The 25,082-nt window shown below is 35.7% G+C and overlaps 1 protein-coding gene across 2 annotated transcripts in view; it reads left to right on the forward strand.

The window, feature by feature from the left end:
* ATRNL1 (attractin like 1) overlaps positions 1–25,082 on the forward strand; it is a 772,750-nt gene that overhangs the window by 348,262 nt on the left and 399,406 nt on the right. For both annotated transcript variants that reach the window (XM_025917756.2, XM_086680957.1), the window contains exons 25-26: positions 2,792–2,853; positions 24,940–25,018. In XM_025917756.2, coding sequence (XP_025773541.2) covers positions 2,792–2,853; positions 24,940–25,018 — 141 coding nt within the window. The remainder of the gene's footprint in view (positions 1–2,791; positions 2,854–24,939; positions 25,019–25,082) is intronic.

A 25,082-nucleotide genomic window follows, 5' to 3' on the forward strand; every position in this document is an offset into this window, starting at 1 on the left:
TGTGTCCTGTAGAATTTCCTGTAGAAAGTCTCAGGGGGAGCAACCTTTTGAAAGATTTGCACAGTGCTTGGTAATGCCGACTTCCCTTTTGAACAGACAATACGGGATACTTTCAACTTGAGGCAGAAGCACGCCGATGATACGCTGAGTACAGAGATTGCTTCTGCCAAGTCTGCATTTCCTCTTGGGCGCATTTATGTTAACAGATATGTTACTTTAGGATCTCTCTTGCTTCTGTTTTTAAGGCAGTTTGTATTTCAGATACACTTTCTGACACAGACCTCCGCCATCAATTTTGTGTCCCATCATTATGCTCCTCATTGTGAAAGGTAGTAGAGTGTTGTCTGTAACAAAAGTTGGTCAGGGTCTTTACTTCAGTCCTTTACTTCATGTTCAAGCATTACACTGTCACCTAATTTGTGAAGAAATGCAGTATTGTTTTGGCATATTGGAAAATGTGTTAATTTGGCAAGTCTAGGTGTCTCATCACCCTGCTAGTGGAATCCCGGATTATCCTCTACAGACAAGCTGGAGTCAAAATATTAGTCATATTTCTTGTGAAAGCTTTTTCTTCTTTTATATTAATAGGTATAGGTAGATAATATAGTTGAAGTTTTGAAATGTTTTAGTGCTTTAGTTCATGATTATAACTTGTAGGTCCTTCCTTTAACTCCTACTTTATTTAGTCAGACATTCTTTGGGAAAATGTAGAATATTGTAGGTATTTTCATGTGTATTAGTGTTTTGTTTACTTGTCTTAAAGATATTTTTGTTCCAAGGTACTTAATAATGCAGGCCCAGAAAGGGCAAGATCTGTTCCCAACTTACTCTTACGGACAGTCACCTGGGAAGAAAATTCATTTGTAATTTTTCCATTAAAAAAATATTTTTTCTTAAATTTTTTAAGACATTTTCACCTATAACCAATCTCCTACAGCAATTATCTTTCCTCAGTCTCTGTATAAGTGCTTTGTAATTCTTCAAATGCTTAGAAGTTTTTTTGGAAATGAATGCCACTATATTTAAAACATCTTGTATACACCACAAATTTAACCATCTTCTCAACTGGCTATAATTCTTTATTTTATATAAGAAATACTGATACTCCTTATTTAGATTGCCATTTAAATTCCTTGGTGTTATTTCTTTGCACTGAAAGCTGGATAATTGTAAGGCTCATCTCTTTTGTATTCCTTTACCTGATGGATTATATCTTCCTCTGCCTTTTGTCCAATGTCTAAAATTTATTTTCAAAAACTTTGCATAGTTTTCTAGTTGTTTAAGGAAGTAGAGATATCCCTTTTACTCCATTTTTACTGGAAGTGAAAATTCACTGCCATGGTTTTGAATGATTTTCATAAAAGATTATTAAAGGAAAAAGAGATTTCAGTACCTTGATGGTTTAGATTCAGCTGTCTTGGAAAATTCATTTATGTTGACCATCTCTTCTATACATGATGTAAAAGTATAATAATATTTATTATACCTGCTACGTAGCAGATATTATGGCAAGAATGTTATTTTTATTAATGCAGTTAATCTTTCCTCTAGCACTATGAAGTAGGTACTTTTATTTTGACCTTTCACATATGGGACAGCTGAGACACAAATAAGTTAGTTTTCCAAAATATTTACACCTAGTAAGTGGAAAGGTAGATTTCAAAATCAGAAATTCTCCATTTAGATACTGCATTATTGACTAATACACTATACAGTACTTCCTGAGTATTGTGTTACAGTATAATCTATGTTAGCAGAAATGCAGAACAACTTTAGTTTATTGACTAGTTTCACCTCTCAGAATTCATTTCTTTCTTTTTTTTTTATGTAGTTGTTTAAGAGAGACAGAGACAGTGCAAGCAGGGGAGGGGCAGAGAGACAGGGAGAATCCCAAGCAGGGTCTGCACTGTCAGCACAGAGCCCGACTCCAGGCTTTAAGTCACGAAACTATGAGATCATGACCTGAGCCAAAATCAAGAGTCGGAAGCTTAACTGACTAAGCCACCCAGGCACCCCTCAAAGTTCATTTCTTAATAACATGAAATTATAAAATGAAGTGACATATATTATTCTCTGAGTAGAATATGAGAAAATAGTTGTATGCACACATATAGCTTGTCTTGACAAAAATATATGGGAGTGACTCAGTGGCTTAAGTATCCGACTTGATTTTGGCTCAGGTCATGATCTCACTGTGAGCTTAAGCCCCATGTCAGGTTCTGTGCTGAGAACATGGAGCCTGCTTAGGATTTTCTTTCTTCCTCTCTCTCTGCTCCTCCCCTACATGCTGTCTCTCAAAATAAATAAACTTAAAATATATATGTGTGTGTCTTTGTATGTATATATACATATAAATATATACATAAAGATAAATTCTCCATATCCTTAACAGAGTTGAAATTTATTTTTTCGGCTTATAAGCAATTATTACCTGTACTGATACAAACTGTGATCATTATTAAATGTAGAAACTCATTTACATGTTTTAGTTACACACATTTAATGTCAGAATTGCACATGAAACTTAGCATACATTCTTGAAGTAATTTCATAATAGTTTTCTAAAATCATTTAATGTAATAGCCTATGTAAAGGCCATCATTGTCGGTTGTTGACTTTATTAGATGTTCTAGATGAAGTTTTGATTTCAGCCTATATGATTTATAGTATAATGATACAAATCTTTTGACGATTTAAAAATACTATATTTACAAATGCCATGAAACTCACCACAGATATTGGAGAACAACATAGATTAAGTTTCAAACTTTCTTTTATTTTGATCTTGCAGATTGCATTCTCACAACACAACACAATCATGGATCTTGTGCAGTTTTTTGTCACCTTCTTCAGGTAATTTGCTTTTACTGACTTCAAATTTATTAAACCTGTATTCTGATAATGTTCTATCAACCTGTTTGGTAATTTATCAAGTCTTTAACCTTAAAACATCAATGCTGTGTCTTGAATAGCTTCATATACTTAAATATATAACAGAGCAGAAGAACCATACTTGAAATGTACTTTTCAAGATTATTTTGCTGTTGGACTATATAATTGCTAATGGAATCAGTGGAAAGAAGATAGCTTTGTGTTCCTGTCACATAAGTAATTAAAGCCTACTTTAATTAATGAAATTAGCAGCATAGTCACCATATTGATTAGGTACATCTCCTACTGTTAATTCAATTATTTGTCAGGTAATTATCATATGTGCTTAGCAATGTGCTAAAAATCTGTAGAGAGTACATTTTCTGTCCTCAATGAGCTTCTAATCTGGAAATACTAAATACAACTTTGAATAGAGCATCATCCCTAAAATATTAGTTATTTGAGATATTAACAGTAAGTTCATAAAAACGTTTCCATGATTAAACAAGTTTGGAAAATACGGCTCTTTTAGTTTGTAACTGACATTACTTCTACTGACATTGCAAGAATTTTTTTTTCCTTAGAGATTTTAATGTGCTAATTTGCTACGTATCTTTCTAAAAAGAAGGTAGAGCTTGTAGCACTTCATAAAATGTGAAAACTCTTTTTGGGGAACATCTATTATTAATTCCATGGGATGTAAATAAAGAAACATTGGATTGGGAGAAAAATTGAGTCATTGATAGGATATCTGTGTTATGGCATCTTAGATCATCTGTAGAGGAAGGGATATTGCTTCTGTTAATATGATTATTATATGTACAGGTTGTGCTGGTGCGCTGGGTGCCTTCATGCAAATTAGGCAATTTTGGCAGACATAGCCCTACATTATGGCATACAACTTTACCGAGTGCAGTATGAATTTTGACTCTACTCACCAAGTTGGCTGGACTGCCTTATGCAGTGAAACCTGTACAACCAGATCCTTGATATGGTTGATATGCTAAGCACTTTCTTAAATGCCAGAGTAACCATCATTGGTTATCTTGTCCAGACGCCCCTCCAATACTTAAATTCCTAAAGCCTTTCCCGTAGGGAAGGGCTGGATAGTAAATATTTCAGGATTTGTGGGCTGTACTGTCTCTGTTGCAAACATTCTGCTACAGTACTAACCTGACACAGCCAATAAGGAAACAAATGGGAGTGGCTCTGTTCCAATAAACCTTTATTACAAAAGCAGCTGGTGGGCTGAATTCTGCCTGCAGACATAATTTGCCCAACCCCTCATCCAGCTTATGCCCAAATGCCTTTAATGACGAAAATGCATCATCTCCTGAGATAACATTTTCTATCTTCAGATAACTGATTGTCCTTTGTAATTGAGATGAAATCTGTCTCCCCATAATACCACTTCTCATTCATCCATGCGGTCCAACACATAGCAAGTCTAATCTCTCTTCTGCATTTATAGCCCTTCAGTTTTCTAAACTCTTTTTTCCAATTTACGTATTCCCTATGTATCCAGTTCGGTTGTCAAAACCTTTGCTACATCGGTCACTTTGCCCTGAAAACAATCATGTTTGTCTGTGTCCCTTTAAAAGTTGTAATTTCCAGAATTTAACAGTATAAACATATTTATCACTAACATGTGTGCCTACTTAAAATTTTCCCCTTAAAAAATGAAATAAGAGAGTGTCTTAAATATATTTAATGTTTTATGACTTTGTATTTCTGAGTATAAGAGGATTTTAGAGCTATTAACTAAGTTACAGTGTGTTTTGGGAAAGTATTAGAAGTTATAATCAAGCATTATTTACTGCATCAAAATAAAACTTTTTCCATGCAGAAGGGCGTGAATAGAAATATACAGAAAAGTTCAGCTCTGTATAAAAATTCACAAAGTTGAATATATATGTAAATTATTTAAGTGTTTAGGGTTTTATTTTAAGCTTTTGAATTTGTATGCATATTTAAGTTCAATAGCCTTTTTATTAAGTAAAATAAGGCTAGTGTTAATGTGTACCATGTCTTAGAGATGATCCTATTTATTATGTTGTCATCATGGGCAAAGTGAAATAAAATATTCTAACTGTTGTGTGAGATAAAATATATTTGATGTGTTTTTTTGTCATTTAAATTTCTTTCAGTAGTGAAATGTAAATTAGTTTTAAAATCTTATTGTTAAGAAAAAACATGGACAGAATATTTTAAAGGTTTTTTTTTTTTTTTTTTTTAAATAAAGCCACTGCTAAATTTTAAGAGAGCTTTCAACAGGTCAGCATTTCTGGACAATCTTCAATCAGGCCGCTGTTATTGCTATTGCTGTTTCTAACTGAGTTACTGAAATAGCAGAGGTGAATGTGCCAGCTTTTCAGTTTAGCCATGATTCTATGAAGGCCAGTTCTCAAACTCTGTCAGTTTTTACCTTTATGTTAGGCATAGTTCTGATGGTAAGTATAATTGGGCAAGTACTAGGAAGATCATTTATAGGCATAGCCTGGCTCTGATCTTAGCTTTCTATACTATCATAAGTAGGTCTTAGTAGGTGGAAATCTCAGTCCTTTCTTATATAGAATTAAAGGATTTTGTTGTTGTGAGAGTCTGTAGTATAACATAATGATGGATTAGAAAACTGAAAGGCATTATTTTAAGAATAAATGTTTTTTTCTGGTATGTGAAAGAGAAAAGTCTTTGTGAATCTTAAAAGTCTGAAAAGTCTAAATTATTTATTGTAAAAGAAGTTAAGCCTGGTAAATTCAATGGAGATATAGTAGGCCCCTGTACCATTTAGATATACTGATATACTGATATACTGCCCCGTACCATTTAGAATTTTAATGGTGGTGCGTATTTTCACTATCCCACTGGGATGATATAATGCTATTGATTTACCATCTTAACCAGATGGAGGGTAGTTTTAAAGGTTGCCACTCAGTCTTTCCCACTCTGATAGACACTACCCCCCAGACCAGGGACACAATGTAGAGGTTACTCTAACCTACGTTCTAATTATATATTTTAAAACTGAGGAAATTATTGCTGGGTGGATCCATAGGCACAGTTGGCCCAATGTGAGCCAGAAGTTAGCCAGAATTTATTACATGACCCCTAAAGACACCCCAAATCTAACAAGGGGCCATCATGACATTTTAGTCCTTGAGTATCTAGAGTATCATCTCTCAACCTATGTCTGATAGTAATCAAAATATCTTTTTATTCCTTGTGAATTATATATGTAACCATGTATATATGCCTGTATGTAATTGTATACCCAAATATACACACATAGAAAGATCATACAAAGGTCCCTTTGAGGATCATTTTATACACTTTTCAAGATGTTTCAAGATGTCCTTTCTTCTATGGACCCAGCCACCTCTTCTCTCCATGGGGTTCTGGATTTGTAAATTAGCTCATCTGGAAACTGAGCAGAGGGTCATGATTTTTCTATTGGGGCAACAATTCTTAGCCTGTTGTTTCTTCATTATTACTTAAAATAAAACTAAATGTTAAATAGCACCAGTGTTGGCTGTCCACCTAGTTTTCCCCTGAGGATACCATACATTCTTAATCATCTTCCCAGCTCTTTGTGGGCTAACCCCCTTGGCTGCTCCAACAGACTTATTGACCATTATGGTAATTGTGGGCCATGGATTCCCTGACACCTGGTACCTTTTACTTTGGGTCCCCATTACTTAATGCCTACCCCAAGACTGCCTCTCCTGATGTCAGCTCTAGTCTGTAGAAGAAAGCCACCACTGAACTTCTTAGTGAAGCAGATGCTCCCTCATCATCATATTCCTTCTGTAATAGCCTTGGTGAGTGATGTGCCCTATGGAACACAGTCTACTAGTAGTTCTTACATAATATATCCATTCTAGAACATTTCCTCTGTCAACTTCTTTGTTCCTTTCTCTTCCATCTGCTTGGGCAACTCCCGTGTTTCCATTACACTTTCAATTGGCCATTGTTTTTTCCAGGTTTCTAAGAGTCACTCCATCCTCAAGAGTCCTCAGTGGGGTATTATATCTCCTGTGGTCCTGAGAATATATCCCTAAATTCATGAATTCTTGCTTGTCCAGTCTTACCTGCCATCTCTCTTGATTAGACACCACCAAAATCCAGTTCCCATCACGCTCCCCTCGTTCCTGAGAGTACATTCTAGGTTATTCTTATAGCTCCTTCAAGTGTATAATACCTTCCCTTTCTTATCGGGCCAAGATGTATTATGCTGTCATTATACTCTAGTTATCTGTCTGGCAAGCAGGAGAGGAGGTGATGGCAGCTTGGTAGGGAAGTGGTTATTGTCTCTGTTACCAGGGAAGGGAGTTGTAGAACAACAGAAGTTTCCTTAGAAGCCCTCATTTAGATATATCATTCTAAATATTCCTATCCCATATTTTAAGGGCTAGGTTTTCCTAACCATGGCCCTTGTCTTTGCATGAGATAACTGTTCTGGCTGAACATTCGATCATCTCTGGGGCTCTGCAACTCTAACAACCAGATCATTATCCTGCTGATCATCCATATTGGCTTTTCCAATGCCAAAGAAAAGGGCCTCATTTAAAGCTATAAAAGAAACTCTCTAGCTTTTATATTTAGTTACTAATATTTGTTAATGGCCTTCAGTCTCTCATTATCACACTGCACGTATTAATACAACATAGCAGCAATCAGCCAACTCACACTCTTTTGAAGATGTTTCCCTACATCCCCACTGGTGAAAGCTTTAGCAATGGAAGCATTCTTTCAACCACCCTACTAACATTGATGATGTTCTTTTAGCCTGCCAAGGAAGGAGGGAGACAGTTCCAAATCCCCTTTTTACCTCCTGATTACCCAGATAAATCTTCAGAGAAGCAGACTCAAGATGGGATTAAATATACAGTAAATGCATTAGGGGAAACTCCTGCAGAGGAAAGAGCAGGGGAGAAGGTGATGGATCTTCTAGACCACAATGCTGAACTGACATTTGTGAAGTGGAACAGGAAGAAAAGGTAGTTGAGTGAAAGAGCCTGAGATTTCAGTGCACTCTGCAAGCCAAATCACTCATCAGAGGAGTTCTGCATCTCCCAGTATCAGCCTTTGACTAAAGATGGTGGGGGCCTTTGATTAATTGTGCTCTTTGTAGTCAGGGATCAGTGAGGCACATTTTAATAGTTGGCACAATAGATTTGTCTGTTACTTGAAGGTTTGGTAGAACTGCCCTGTAAAACCATATGAGTTTTGGTAAGGTTTTTAAATTTGTTTTTGTATGCTTTGAATTTTTGTGGGTAGATTTTGCAGTTTCTCATGAAATTTCATTAGTATTTACATCTCAGGTTTTCTATTTTTTCTTGACGTAGTTGATAATTTTGTTTAAGGAAATTGTCCACTTTATTTTCAGAATTTATTGGCATATATTTTCCTATATTAATATTCCAGAACTTATGTTAGAATTATGTCTCCCTTTTCATTGTGAATTTTGCCTCTTTTTACATTTCATTTTTTTCTTGATAAGCCATTAAGAACTTTGACAGTGTTGGGAGTCCTTTTAAAAACCACATTTCATGGCTTCGTTCCATGTTTTATTGTTTTCTAATTCATTATTTTCATTGTTTTCTGCTTATGTTTCTTCTACTTTTATGGAGTTGCTGTATTATTTTTCCAAATTTTTGATTTAAACATGTAATCAAGCTTATTAATTTCTAGTTATATGGTTCTAATATATGCATTTAGGTGTACCACTTTTTTTTTTTTTTTTAGGTGTACCACTTTTTAAAAATATTCTGTTTCAGCTGCATTCCATGGAGTTTAATATATAGCACTTTTATTAACTGTAATTCAAAGTATTTTCTAATTTCTTTTATGATTTCCACATGAATTATTTAGAAGTCTGTCTTTGAATTTCCAAATGTGTAGGATTTTTTCAGTGTGTCTTTTTTACTGGCTTTTCTTCAGTCAGTGAAAGACCTTTATGATACTTCTGTATTTCTTCAATTTTTTCTGTTGTCAAAGATATGATCAACATTTGTAAATGTTCTACCTGCTTGATAATAATGGAGTTTTTCAGATCATTGGAGTCAGTATATTATAGATGCCCATTAGAATAAAACTTAGTATTTTTTCCCATATGTTCTTTTTCAATGTTCATGTTCCATCTACATATTATTAAGTGAGATTTAGTGCTATTTCACTCTGTTACTTGTACATATTTGTCAACTTTGTATTCATATTTTTTCGTTTTAATATTATGGTTTTAGGGGCAGACAATCTAGAATTATTAATTTTTTCTTATGAATTATTGTTTTTCTCTCAATTTTTTTTATTAGGATAAAATACACATAAAATTTGCCATCTTAACCATTTTTAAGTGAACAGTTTAGTGATAATAAGTACATTCATATTATTATGCAGCTATCACCATTTTCCATCTCCAGAACTCTTTTTATCTTACAAAACTGAAACTCTATGCCATTAAATAATAATTTCCCATCTCCTTTCCTTCAACCCCTGACAGTTACCATTTAGCCTTCTGTCTCTGTGATTTTTGACTACTCCAGTACATTATATAAGTGGTATCATGTAGTATTTATCTTTTTGTTACTGGTTTATTTCTCTTAGCATTATGTTCTCAAGATTCATCCCTATTGTAACAACTATCAGAATTTCCTTCCTTTACAAGGCTGAATAATATTCCATTGTATGTATATACCATTCATCTGTTGATGGACACTTGAGCTGTTTCTGTCTTTTAGCTATTGTGAATAATGCTGCTGTGATCATGAGTGTACAAACATGTACTCAAGACTTTGCTTTCTGTTCCTTTATGTTTTTAATTTTTTGAGGAGCCTTCCTCCCGTTTTCCACAGCAGTTGTACCATTTTAAAATCTTACCAACAGTGCACAGGGGTTCCAATTTTTCTGTATTCTTACCAGCACTTATAATTTTTTATGTTCGTTTTTGATGGTAGCCATCCTAATGTGTGTGAGGTAGTATCTTATTGCAGTTTTGATTTGCATTTCCCTAATGATTAGTAATGTTTAGCATGCTTTTGTGTGCTTGCCATTTGTATATCTTCTTTGTAAAAAAATGTCTATTCAAATCTTTTGCCCATTTTTGAATCAGGTTCTTTGTTTTGTTTATTTTGTTGCTGTTGTTTGTTTGAATGGTGGGAGCTCTTTATACATCCTGGATATTAATCTCTGATAATTAATCAGATACATGATTTTCAATCATTTCCTCCCACTACGTATCTTGCTTTTCACTCTATTGATAGTTTCTGTTGGTGAATAGAAGTTTTTATTATGAAGTCCATTTTGTCTAGTTTTTCTATTGTTGCCTATGTCTTTGGTGTCATATCCAATCATTGCCAAACCAATGTCTTACAGCTTTTGTCCTATATTTTCTTCTAAGAGTTTTATAGTTTTAGCTATTGTGTTCAGGTCATTGATCCATTTTGCATTCATTTTTGTGTGTGTGTGTGTGTGGTATTAGGTAAGGGTCTAACTAGTCTTTTGCATTTGATTTCAGTGCAGTTTTCTCAGCATTATTTGTTGAAAAGATGGTCCTATCTTCATTGAATGGTCTTTGCGCTCTTGTCACAAGAGTATTTTATCTGATATGTGGAGGTTTATTTCCGAGCTTTTTATTGTATTCCATTGGCCTATATGTCTATGTTTATGCCCGTGCCACACTGGTTTGATTATTATAGTTTTGTTGTAAGTTTTGAAGTCAAGAAGTATGACTCCTCCAACTTTGTTCTTTTTTCAAGATTTTTTTTCTTTTTGTCTATTTTTTTCTTTGCTATCTATGGTCCTTGAGGTTCCATATGAATTTTAGCATGAATTTTTCATTTCTGAAAAAAAAAAGTTGTTGGGATTTTGATAAGGATTGTATTGTATGTGTAGATTGCTTTGGATAGTGTCAACATCTTTAAGGTATTGAGTCTTCAAATCCATGAATGTGAAATGTCTTTCCATTTACTTGTCTTTAATATATTTTCAGCAATATTTTGTAGTTTTTATTGTACAAATCTTTCACTTCCTTGATTAATTCCCAAGTATTTTATCCTTTTTGATGCTATTGTAAATGGAGGTGTTTAGTTAATTTCTTCTCAGAAATTAGTATATACAACTGCAGCACATTTTTGTGTTGACTTTGTGTCCTGCTACTTTGCTGCATTTGTTTATTAATTCTAAGTTTTTTGTGTTTGTGGAACTTTTAGGGTTTCCTATGTATAAGGTCCTATTATTTGCAAACATATAATTTTACTTCTTCTTTTCCAATTTGGGTGCCTTTTATTTCTTTTTCTCATCAATTGCTCTATCCACTACCACATTGAATAGAAGTGGCAGAAGCAGGTATCTTCTTCCTGATTTTAGAGGAAAAGCTTTTAATCTTTCACCACTAAGTATGATTTAGACACTGCAGCAAATTATCCAGAAGATCTAGCTAAGATAGTTAACAAAGATGGCTACACTAAACAACAGATTTTCAGTGTAGACGAAACAGCCTTAGGTTGGTAGAAGATGCCATCTAGGACTTTCATAGCTGGAAAGAATAAGTTAATCAATGCCTGGCTTCAAAGATTCAAAGGACAGGCTGACTCTCTTGTTAAGGCTAATATAGCTAGTGACTTTAAGTTGAAGGCTGTAAGTATCCATCTTTTTTTAAATCTCCCACTGATTTCTACTGTAAAACCTGGATAAAATCTAGGGGCAGCTATTTGATAATTCTGAAAAGTAAGTATCAGCAGGAAGATCAGAGAAGACCAGAATTGAAAGTGCCCCTGAACTGTTTGGGAATTTACTGTTACTTTCCCTTGGTATCCCCTGACTTGAAACTAAATGGAGGCTGAAAACTCAGAGTGACTACTGAGATCTAGACAAGAAACATTCTGGAAATACCCCCTAGTTCTGAGTTATGGTGTAGAAAAGGAAACTCTTTTAAGTTTATTTATTTATTTTGAGAGGGGGGTGTGGAGGGCCAGAGAGAGAGGGAGAAAGAGGATCCCAAGCAGGCTCTGTGCTGTCAGCCCCAACGTGGGCTCAAACCCAAGAACTGTGAGATCATGACCTGAAGCAAAGTCAAGAGTCCAATGTTTAACCAACTGAATCACCCAGATGCCCCTGCAAAGGAAACTCTTAAAGCTCAGAGTGAGTAGTGGAGAACCCCCTTCCATTTTTTTCCTCTTTGTCCTTAATTCACTCACCCCCAATCCCAAGCAGCCTTGCAGGAGTAACATTGGCTGCAGCAAAAATGGCTAGGAATGAGAAGCTGGAAGAGCCAAATCTCAGAGGGAGAGGAATCTTCCTTAATATAAGGTAGAGTTGTGGTTACAAGAGGGCCAAGACAAACGCCATTGCTTTTTCCTTTTCTCTGTCCTCCTAGCACAGAATGTGGCACCATCACAGAACTGGGCAGTTTCTGAGCAGAGGATAAAAAGTGGAGCCCAGGGAACCAGAAAGGATCTGGGAAATAACAGAAAGAAAAAAAGCCATCCCCTAAGTTGTTTATGAATTTCTGGGACTTATGAGGCTATGATCCTAATTAGCATACCAAAGAATCTGAGACTGAGCTGGTGGTTAGAACTGGGTTTAGGCCCCAGACTGAACCTGAAGGACAGACTCAAACAGCCCTGAAAATGCTTCTGAGCTTCCAGTGCGTTGTAACCACAGCCTACAGATGGGCTGAAACAAAGTATTGTTATAGGGAGTCTCAACATTCCCAGTAGAATACAAACTCAGCAAGTAGAGAGGGCTGTGACAGAAGTGGACCATTCTTAAGTTTTGTTAGCAAGTCAAGGAATGCCAGTGTTTATTGCTCAACCTAATTTTCATCAGGGAAGACAAATTAAAACCATAGTATAATTCTACTTCCCATATACCTATTACAGTGGCTAAAACAAACAAATAAACAAACAAAAAACAAAGCAAAGCAAAAACAAGAACCAAATGTTGGAGAGGGTGCTGGCACTCTCCACACTTTTGATAGGCTAGGAACTGGGGCAACAACTGAAAACAAGCTGACACTGCACCCTGAAGTGGAATCCATTCCATCAAAAGCCATGCAAAAATAGCTATAGCAGTGTGTTTTAAATAGCCAAAACCTGAGAATATCTCAAATACCCAAAAATAATGGAATGGAGAATATAGCCGTATAAAGGAAAAAATACGGGGTAACAGAAAAAAAAAACCGAACTGATCCTACAAGAACAATATAGATGTCACTCCAAACAATAGTGTTGAACAAAGGAAGCCAGAAACAAAAGAACGAATACTGTAGGATTTCATTTGTATGAAGTTCAGAAATAGGTAGAACCAAACTACGGTATTAAAAATCAGCATGAGAGCTATCTTTGAGGAGGAAGGAATGGGTAAATTACTATTGTTTTATTGGGATGTTGGTTACATGGGTATATTACCTTTGTGATAATTCACTGAGCTGTGTGCTTGTGATATTTCTGTGTATGCTATGTTCTAGAAAACTAGAACTGATGGTCTAGAAAAGTTTTTTTTAAGAAGAGCATTTCCTACTTTTAAAATATTAAGGAAATCTTATACTTAAACATTTACCCTAACCACATGATTTCATTAAGGTGTGCTTTAAATAAAAACTGGGTGTGGAAAAGAGCATTTGTATACATTGACCATTAATCAATTTCTGTTGTAAATTTGGGAGATTAAGGTATTATCCAGGTAGATTATTTGTAACAGGAGGAGTTAACCAGGAGGATCTTCCTTACGAGATGTTGTTTCTCCCTACCTTACGTAAACTATTTCAAGGAAGGATTTATCAAAGACGCTCTGTACATTTGTAAATCTGTTAGCAGTTTGGAGGGAGTTCATTTGGGTATTTTCTTAAGAATTTTACATAAATGATATCTAAAGTATATTATATGAATTATTTCTCAGCCTTCATTTAACTCCTTCCATATGGGTATACAGCAATGAATTTGAGTGGGATTGATCCCTCACTAGCCTCACAGGTGGCCTAAAGCCAGTTAGTGCCTAGCTTCAATAGGCATGTGATAGGTGAAGAGTAGCCATGTGTAATGAATGGTATGTAATGGGAGTCCTGGAATTCCTGCATCCGTTTGTGTTCCTAAGAGGGAAACGGGCCTGAGGCCAGAGCTGATGCACAGTAGAGTGTATAGTTCGGAGAATCAGAGAGCAATGTAGCCAGTGTGCCGATCAGTCCAAACCTGGCAGTTATTTTTTTCCTTCTGACCTTGAGGAGTGGCTTAGTCGGCTTGGCTGCCCTACCGCAGACAGAGTGGCTTTAACACCAGAAATTTATAAATCCTACAGTCCTGCTGGCTGGGAAGTCCAAGATTTGAGTGCGAGTATTGTTGGTTTCTGGTGTGAGAATGCTTGGTTTGCAGACGGCTGCGTTCTTGCCGTGCGTTCACATCACTTTTCCTCAATGCAAGGAGATGGAGAGAAAATGCCAGCTCTCTGGGGTCTCTTTTTATAAGGACACTAATTCTGTTGGTTCAGGATTCCTCCCTTATGACCTCATTTAACCTCAGTTACAACCCAAAGTCCCTGTTTTCAAATATAATCACTTTCAGGTTTAGGGTTTCAACATATGAATTTTGGAGGAATACAATTCATCCATTATATTCTGCCTGTGGCCTCCCACAATCATGTCCTTTTTGCATGCGAAATACATCCACTCCATCCCAACAATCTCAAAAGCCTTAACTCATTCCTACATCAGCTCTAAAGTTTTAAAGTCTGAAGCCTCATGTAAATACCATCTATATCAGATATGGATGAGATTTAGGATACAATTCATCCTGAGGCAATATTTTCTCTGCCTGTGAACCAGTAAAACCAGACAATTTCTATGATTCCAAAATACCATGGTTGGGTCCGCATTCTCAATTCTTAAGGGAGATATCTGAAGAAGAAAGGGGGAACTGGTCCCAAGCAAGTCTAAAACCTAGCAAGGCAAATTCCACCAAATGTTAAAAATTTGAGAATAATCCTCTTTGGTTCAGTGCCCTTCGTCCAGATACACTGGGGTGGCAGTGTCACCACACAGCTCTACGGAGTGGCCCCGCCTTCTTAGCATTGTGAGGTGGCCCTGCCCCTGCAGCACTGTGCTGCAGCTTTATCCCCCTTTATCCCTAGATGGTGGCATCTTGGTCCCCACAGAGGTCCCACCCTTGAAAATTAAGGAACAACCAACCAGTCTTGCCCTGATGATCTCTTACTTAACTTTAGGATCACTCCCTTTTCTTAAAGGGTAAAGCACATTCCCAACTGAATAAATATCTCCATGGTGCCAATCTGTAGAATCCAAGAAGCCTGACACCCTTCTTTCATTCCCTTTTGTTTTCTCTGCCCCCTTTAGTTCACACTCACAGTGTCTCTGCTGGTAAAATCTCATCTCTATTCCTGGTTCTGCTGAGATGGCTGATTAAGTCCCTGAATCATACCCATGATATCTTTTTTATAAATGGTTGCTCAGCTACACCCTTTAATGTTATCTTCAGAACATGATTTTTCAGATTTTGCAATATGGTTTAAGCTGAGAATTTTCCAAACCTCCAAGTTCTTGTTCTTTTTTTTTTCTAGACAGTTCCTTCTCCAAGTCATCTCTCTTCTTGCATTTAGCTATAAGACATGAGGAGATCCAAAGCTCTGTCTTCAATACTCTGCTTAGAAGTATTCTCTGCTAATATCCAATTTTATAGCTTGTAAATTCTACCTTCCACAAAACACTGGAACACAATTCAGCTAAGTTCTTTGCCATTTTATAACAAGGATGGCCTTTCCTCCAGTTCCTATTAACATGTTGCTTATTTCTATCTGAGACTTTACCAGAATGGTCTTTAACATCTGTATGTATGTATATCAACATTCTGTTTGTGATCATTTATGCATTCTCTAAGAAGAGAGACCTTCTCTCCACTTGATCTTAGCCAAAAGGCCGAGAAGCGATTGAGAGGCCTTCTCTCTAGCTGTACTTGATTCTTTCTGAGCTCTCTCCAGAATCGCTTTTAACATCATCCATTTCTTCCAACAGTCTCTTCATAGAAATCAAGGCTTTTTCTCACATGCTCCTCAGATTTCCCCCAGCCTCTACCCATTACTCAGTTCCAGGGCTGCTTCCACATTTATAGACATTTGTTACAAGCAGCACCCACTTCCTGGTACCCAAATCTGCCTCTGCTCATGCTGCCATACAAAATACTACACAGACTAGTGACTTAAACCACAGAAATTTATTATCTCACAGTCCAGGGGGCTGAGGAGTCCAAGATCAGGGTGCTGCTGTGGTTGGTTTCTGATGTAGGCTTCCTCTTGGCTTACCAATGGCCACTTTCTCACTGTGTGCTCACATGGCCTTTCTTCAGTGTGTGCACAATGGAAGAAGAGGGAGAGGAAGGCTGGGAGGGGGGTGAGAAGGAGGAAGAGAGAGAGGGGGAGAGAGAAAGATAAAAGAAAAGGAAAAGAAAAGAGAAGAGAAGAACAAAAAAAAGGAAAGAGCAAGCTCTCTGGGTATCTTCTTATAAGAACATTAATCCTGGGGCACCTGGGTGGCTCAGTTGGTTGACCATTCAACTCAATTTCTGCTCAGGTCATGATCTCACAGTTCGTTGGTTCAAGCCCTGCATGGGGGCTCTGGGCTGACAGCATGGAACATGCTTGGGATTTCTCTCTCCCTTTCTTTCTCTGCCCCTCCCTGGCTTGCTCTCTCTCTTTCTTTAAAAACATAAAATAAATAAATAAATAAATAAATAAGCATCATTTTTTTTTATTTAAAGAAAATTGAAAACAAAATACTGTTGAATCAGGACCCTACCCTAATGACCTCATTTAACCTGATTACCTCCTAAATTACTTATCTCTAAAATATAGTCACATTGGATGTTGGACTTCAGCATAGGAATTTTGGGAGAACACAATTTATTTTCATAGCAGGAAGTATAAAATCCATCTAGTCCTGATATTGTTTATACCATTTTGTGTTAGATTTCTGTCTCTTGCCTTTGAAATCATCTTAGCTGACAATGCATCCTAAGGTATAATTAACTCTTGCTTAACAATCCTCAGAAAATTCGTAACAGTTTATTGCAATGAACACATTGTTTTTCCACCTTTACCCACTAGACCTTGTTGATTTTTCATCTTTGCCAATCTAATAACTAAAACAAATAATTTTTTAAATATGGAGTTTTTATTGCATTCTAAGTTAGCAATTTACTTTGTTAATATTTTAGTTGATAAGAAAAAAAACATCTTTCAAGTGTTAGGAAGGTATTTTTAAAACCCTTGAAAGATATTTTCTGGAATAGCAGTTATTAGGAGGTAAATTACTTTTTAAAATAATATGTTTCTATATTTCAAAACAATTCCCTAGTTTGTAGCATTTTTCAGTGGAATAAAAGATTAATATGCCCAAACCATCTTTTAAAATATGTATTTAAGACTTGAATTTTATGATCAATTAACCTCAAATTGCTATAAAATAGTGACAATATTATCTCTTTTTGCATTTGGCCAACTAGATTACCACCAGAGGATATTTCTTTGTCACTAGAAACCTGCTTTACAATATAACCTTATACCACACTGTGTTACATTTATTGAATTCTTTTTAATTTTCACTAAATGAGAATACCTAATGAGTTCCATGGTTTTTCATATTAAGAATCCTTTCCATAATGACCATTTTATGAAGGTTAAAATCAAATTATTGAAATATTTCTCTCTAAGTTCCTACGCTTCTCTTTTTTATTCCTGTAGCTCATGTACTTGCCTTTTTATATTTCTTTTCATTTCTGTTTTTTTTTTTCTATTTCCATTAGGAGGATTTTACTAAAGGGTGTTGAACCTTTCAGATCTTCTGTTATTATTATACAGCAGACTTTATTAAGAAATGAATGCCCAATTATTCCTGCATGCCCCCCCAACCCATATCTATACTAAGGAGCAATATGAGCTATTGTATAATATGAAAGAAAAAAGAAGATGTGAAAGAAAGCAGTGAAACTAGTTTTTCTCTGACCAAAGTGCCACATAGTAGATTAAGGGATGCTAATACTTGATGTTACCCATTAAGACCTTTGAGTTAAAAGATATATTAGGGAAAAGCTAATTAGACCAGATAAACCCAGAAATCTTAGTCATTGATTTAATAAAAGTCTATTTCTCACTCACGGAGCATCCATTGGGCATAAGGAAACCAATGGAAAGAACAGGGCGGTGTGCAGGGCACTGCTCTATCAAGTAATGAAGATTGATGGAAATTTTGTCATTCTAAAGGTTTCCAGGATTGTCAGTATGGACTAGGGTTTTCTGATAGTCACAAAAGAATGAGTTTTCAACAATGCGGGGTAAATCTGTCAAGAATCTTTGTTTTTATGGTCCCTTAAAAAAGGGACTATAACTTTTATTTGCAGTTTGGTTTATTAGAAATAAAAAAAAATATTTGTAAATATTTCCTTGCTATAGGGATTAAAATGCCAAATAGGACATCTAATATCAGAAACAATTACAGATTTTTCGATCTATTGAAGAATGAATTTCATTCATTTAACAAAAACTTAATGACAACTACTATAGGCCAGGAACTGAGGTATATTTCACTAGGTTTCTAATATTTATTGGAGATTATTAAAATTTTGTTAAAACTTTATTGTTTTGCCTATTTGTTGACATCATCTTGGTTTTATTATTTTTTTCATGTTTATTTTCGAGAGAGAGAGACACACACAGAGTGTGAGTGGGATGGGGGTGGGAGTGGGGGTGTGCAAAGAGAGACAGAGACTCAGAATCCTAAGCAGTTTCCAGGTTCTGACCTGTCAATACAGAGCCTGAGGCGGGGCTCGAACTCAGAGGCTGAGCTGTGAGATTAGGATCTGATCCAAAGTTGGAGGCTTAACTGACTGAGCCACCCAGACGCCCCTTGGCACAGGGATTCTGAAGTTAAATGTGTTTTTACATTTTAGCTGAAAAGAAATGGTGAATCAAAAGAAGTTGGGAGAAAGGGAGAACTTGCAATTTAAGACTTTTGTAACTTAGGCAACTTATTTAGAGTCTCTATGACTTAGCTCTCTTATCTTTAAATAAGTTCATAACAGTATACGTGGTATATCATGTGTGATTGTGGTAATTAAATAATCCATGTAAAACACATAACCGTACTTGGTACATATTACTCAATGGATGTTTGTGTCTTTTATTATTATGAATTTTATTCATGAGTTCAGATTGGGCACAGTATATTGGAGGTGATATATCTCATGTTAAAGGACTCAAATTCAGATAAATGGATTCTTAGTCTTTACTTTTTACTACCACATTTTAACAGTTACAGTGTTAATCTGGGATACAACAATGGCAATAATTGAGACTAGAACAGGGTTTCATGGCACTATTGGAATATTAAGATGGGAAAATCTTTGTTATGGGGGAGGGGGGGCGACTTGTGTTTTGTAAGGCATTTACCAGCATCCCACTAGACGTCCACCAAATGGTGAAACCAAAATGTCTCCAGACACTACCAAATATCTTCTGGAGTACAAAACTTTTCTGACTGAGAACTAGTGAACTAGAAGGAATCCTGTAGGCTTCTTCAAATATATAAAGAAGTTTTAACATATAACCCAGAAGGCAGAAGCAGCATTGATTGATAAAAGTTAGAAAGAGCTTAATAGAAGAACATTTTTCTAGTTTGAGCTAGCTAAAAATAGAATGCTTGTGAGTCAGCAGCTTCTCAGCTTTGATGAGTGATTAGGGGCTGGATTACAGAGTTTGCTGGGAATTTCTTTCCTGGGAGGGCATCTGAAATAAATCTGTTAGTTCACCTTTAGTGACAAGATGCTTTCATTTGGGCAGGTCTAATGATAAAGGTTTGGAAATCATTCCAATTAAGGTTATAGCTGAGACCATGAGGATAACTGAGCTTGCGCTTTCTGAGAGCAAGAGAAGGTAACAACAGCATGATGTAAACTGGCTTTTAGGGAATGTCCATAATTTAAAAGAGAAAACCTGGAATGCAGCCAACTTTCACTGACCCTGTACTGTGTCAGGAAGGATGAAGGGAAACCAATAAGATAATTTCTTCAAAAAAATTAATAAAATTGATAACCCCCTAGCAAGATTTATCAAAAAGAAAAAAGACCCAAATAAATAAACTCACAAATGAGACAGGAGAAATAACAAACAACACCACAGAAATACAAACAATTATGAGAGAATATTGTGAAAAATTATATGCCAAAAAATTGGACAACCCGGAGAAAAAGAATAAATTCCTAGAAACATATAAACTACCAAAATTGAAACAGGAAGAAATAGAAAACTTGAACAGACCAATAACCAGCAAAAAAAAAAAAATTGAATTAAATCTCTTCCAACAAACGAAAGTCAAGGCCAGATGGCTTCACAGGCAAATTTTACCAAACATTTAAAGAAGAGCTCATACCTATTCTTCTCAAACTAGTCCAAAAAACAGAAAAGAAAGGAAAACTTCCAAATTCATTCTATGAAGCCAACATTATCTTGATATAAAACCAGACAAAGATTCCATTAAAAAATAAAATTACAGGCTAATATCCCTGATGAAATGGATGCAGAAATTCTCAATAAAGTGCTACCAAACCGAATCCAACAGTGTATTAAAAGAATCATTCACCACCATCAAGCAGGATTTATTCCTGGGCTGCAAGGGTGGTTCGATATTTGCAAATCAATCAGTGTGATACAACGCATTGATAAAAGAAAGGATAAGAACCCTGTATGATCCTTTCAATATGCAGACAAAGCATTTCACAAAATACAGCATCCATTCTTGATGAAATCCTTCAACAAAGTAGGGCTAAAGGGAACACACCTCAACATAATAAAGGCCACATATAAAAAGCCCACAGCTAATATCATCCTCAAGAAGGAAATATTGAGAGTTCTTCCATGAAGGTCAGGAACAAGACAAAGATATCGACTCTCGCCATTTTTATCCAACATAGTACTGTAAGTCCTAGCCACAGCAGTCAGACAACAAAAAGAAATAAAAAGCATCCTAATCAACAAGGAAGAATTAAAACTTTCACTATTTGCAGATGACATGATACTGTATGTAGAAAAACTGAAGGTCCCCACCAAAAAATTGCTAGAACTGATAAATTCAGTGAAATTGCAGGATACAAAATCAACATGCAGAAATCTGTTGTATTTCTATATACCAGTAATAAAGCAGCAGAAAGAGAAATGAAGGAATCAATCCTATTTACAATTGCATCAAAAACCATAGGATATCTAGGAATAAACCTAATTAAAGAGGTAATAAACCTATTCTCTGAAAACTATAAAACACTGATGAAAGAAATTTAAGATGACACAAAGAAATTGAAAACATTCCATGCTCATGGATTAGAAGAACAAATATTGTTAAAATGGCTATATTACCCAAAGCAATCTATATATTTAATGCAATCCCTATCAAAATACCAACAGCATTTTTCGCAAAGTTAGAACAACAATCCTGAAATTTGTGTGGAAGCACAAAAGACCCCGAATAGCCAAAGCAACCTTGAAAAGGAAAAGCAAAGCTGTAGGCATCACAATTCTGGAATTCAAGTTATATTACAACGCTCTAGTTTGATCAAGATAGTATGGTATTGCGACAAAAACAGACACATAGATCAATGGAAGAGAATAGAAAATCCAAAAATCAACTTGCAACTTTATGGTCAATTAATCTTTGACAAAAGAGGAAAGAATATCTGAGGGAAAAAAAAGAGTCTCTTCAACAAATAGTGTTGGGAAAAGTGGACAGCAACAGGCAGAAAAATGAAACTGAACCACTTTCACACACAAACACAAATATACATTTGAAATGGATGAAAGATCTATGGGGCGCCTGGGTGGCGCAGTCCGACTTCAGCCAGGTCACGATCTCGCGGTCCGTGAGTTCGAGCCCCGCGTCGGGCTCTGGGCTGATGGCTCAGAGCCTGGAGCCTGTTTCCGATTCTGTGTCTCCCTCTCTCTCTGCCCCTCCCCCGTTCATGCTCTGTCTCTCTCTGTCCCAAAAATAAATAAACGTTGAAAAAAAAAAAATTAAAAAAAAAAAAAAAGATCTAAATGTGAGACAGGAAACCATAAAAGTTCTAGAGGATGACACAGCAGTAACCTCTTTGACATTGGCTATAGCAATTTCTTACTAGATATGTCTCCTTAGGAAAGGGAAACAAAGGCAAAAATAAACTGTTGGGACTTTATCAAAATAAGAAGCTTCTGTGCAGTGAAGGAAACAATCAATAAAACTAAAAGGCAACCTATGGAATGGGAAAAGATATTTGCAAATGACATATCTGGAAAAGAGTATCTAAAATATATAAAGATCTGATAGAATTCAATATCCAAAAAACACATCTAATTAAAAATGGGAAGACATGAATAGACATTTTCTAAAGAAGATATACACATGGCCAACAGACACATGAAAAGATGCTTAACATGATCATCATCAGGGAAATACAAATCAAAACTACTACAAAATACCCCCTCATACCAGTCAGGATAGTTAAAATTAACAACATAAGAACTAATAGATGTTGGTGAGGGTGTGGAGAAAGGGGAATCCTCTTATGCTGTTGATGGGAATGCAAACTGGAAGTTGAAAATAGAACTGCCCCGTGATCCAGCAATTGCATTACTAGGTATTTGCCCAAAGAATACAAAAATACTAATTTGAAGACATGTATGCACCCCAATATTTGTAGCAGCATTATTTACAATAGCCAAATTATGGAAAGAGCCCAAATTTCCATCGAGTAGATGAATGGATAAATAAGATGTTGTGTAAGTATATATATGGAGCGAGAGAGTATTATGCTAAGGAAATAACTCAGAGAAAGACAAATACCATATGATTTCTCTCATGTGGAATTTAAGAAACAAAACAAATAATCATAGGGGAAAAAAGAGACAGGCAAACCAAGAAACAGACTTTACTATGGAGAACAAACTGAGCGTTACCAGAGGAGAGGGGGGTGGGGGTGAGTGGGTTAAATAGGTGATGGGTATGAAGGAGGGCACTTGTGATGAGCACCGGCTGTTGTATGTAAGTATTGATTCAATAAATTGTACACCTGAAACTAATATTACACTGTATGTTAAGGAACTGGAATTTAAATAAAAACTTTAAAACAGAAAATAAAGTATTAAGAACAAGTTTTAAAGAAAGGGTGGCTAGTGTTGTCAATTGAGAAGTGAAAGTCAGTTAATAGAGAAAAGACCAGTTTATTTATTTCATTTTTAGAAAACCACCTTGAGGAAAGTATTCTTTAGAATGTTGACTATTTTATAAACATTAATCATTATTAATAGTAACAACTTTATTAGTATATAAGGCAGATGTCAGATTACAAGGAGTTAAATAAGACTAGGTTATGAGGAAATTGACATAGAGGTGGCTACCTTGATCACATAATAAACTAGAGGAAATGATAGGGTCAATAAAATAGGGTAGTTTTTTTTTTTTTTTTTTTTCAGGAGATATGGGACTTGCGCACTTGTGGAAATTAAAATTAAGATGAAACAGAGGGTATAAATATTAGGGACAAGATAATTACTAAGACCAAAAGGCACTTCAGTGGTTAAAAAGATTAGGATCACAGGCTTTTTTCTCTTTTTCTTTTTTTATCCACTTTATTTGATACTGGATAACAGATTAGAGAATGGAAATGGAAATACAACTCTTATGAGATTGTGTACAAGATCAGAGTTCCTTAACAGATGGGGAGGAGAGAGTCTGAGGCGTACATAGGTGGATTTGAATTTTGACTGTACCACTTATTTCCTTTGGGACTATAAGTAATTTATTTTGAACTTTCTGAGCATTGGGGTTTTCTTTTTAAAAATAGGAATCATATATTCCATCCAGAAGTGTTCTTATAAAACTAAATCCAAGCATCAATGTGATGTGTTTAGCACAGTATCAGGAATGTGTTCAGCACTCAAAGGATAGGTGCTAGAATTGCCTTTGTTATCATCCTTGAAGAATATTCTAAGATCTTCTCTTCAAGTGAAACAGGGAGAAAAAAATATATTATGGAATTAACAAAAGTAGAAAATGTTAAGATTTACACAGCTTATGAGTGAATCAGTTGAAGAATACAAAGATTATCAATTAAGGATGAAGATAAGGTTTTTTGTAGTGACCTGTAACCAGTGAATTTGTAGTGGTCCAGGTCTACTCATCTCTGGGTGTTTTCACAGCATAATGTTCGATCACAGAGCAAAGGGAGAGAAAACAGTGCTACATGGTTGGAACCGATTAATCAGACTCACATAATTCTGTTATTTTGAGATTTGCCAGTCTCAAACCACTGTTAACAAAGTATCCCACATTTTCATAGCTTATGGCTGCATTGTACCTAATATGTATAAGCCATACGTCTAAACACTGTGACTGAATTATTTCTTAGTGTAAACATTAGCATGGGCCAGAGTTTCTCAAGTTCAGCACTACTGACAACTTGGACTGGATAACTCCTTGCTGTTGGAGACAGTTCTGTGCATTGCAGGGTGTTTAGCAGTATTCAAATTCAAATCTCTGCTTGTCTGATGCCAAGTTGTACCCCTATCAATGTTGTGATTATCACATGTCTCCGGACATTGCCAGATTGCCCTAGAGGTAAACAGGGAGCAAAATTGTCTTCAATTGAAAACCACTGGAATATGCTCATATCTAAAATAGTTGCTAATACAGATAAAATGAATGAACCTGTTTGAAATGTAAATTTATAAAGTTGCCAGCTTTTATGACTCAATAGCAATTTTAAATTGATTTCTGTTGCTTCATAAGACTAACATTTATAAATTTATACTCCTGTCAGAAAAAATCTTAAAGATGGACTACACTGTATAACAAGGAATATAAATAATTACTGTATGCTTTGATTTTACTGGAGAGCATTTTAAACGTTGCTAATTTATCCACTTTTGCTTTATTTACCAACGTGGAGTGGTTAGTTCTATTTACTTTTAAATTCTCTGTGTATTCTTTTGTATTTCATTACATGTTTCTAATGCTTTAAGCAAAGTTATTTGTATTTTATTTTCCAGTTGTTTTTTATCCTTATTGCTGGTGGCTGCAGTGGTATGGAAGATCAAACAAACATGTTGGGCTTCTCGACGGAGAGAGGTACCAGTAATGTTACCTTATCTTTGGTTTAAAGATTTGAGTAAATGTGAATCACTGTGACTTA

Source organism: Puma concolor, chromosome D2 (genome assembly GCF_028749965.1).
Source record: "Puma concolor isolate L17-30 chromosome D2, mPumCon1.1.hap2, whole genome shotgun sequence".
In the NCBI taxonomy this organism is placed as follows: Eukaryota; Metazoa; Chordata; class Mammalia; order Carnivora; family Felidae; genus Puma; species Puma concolor.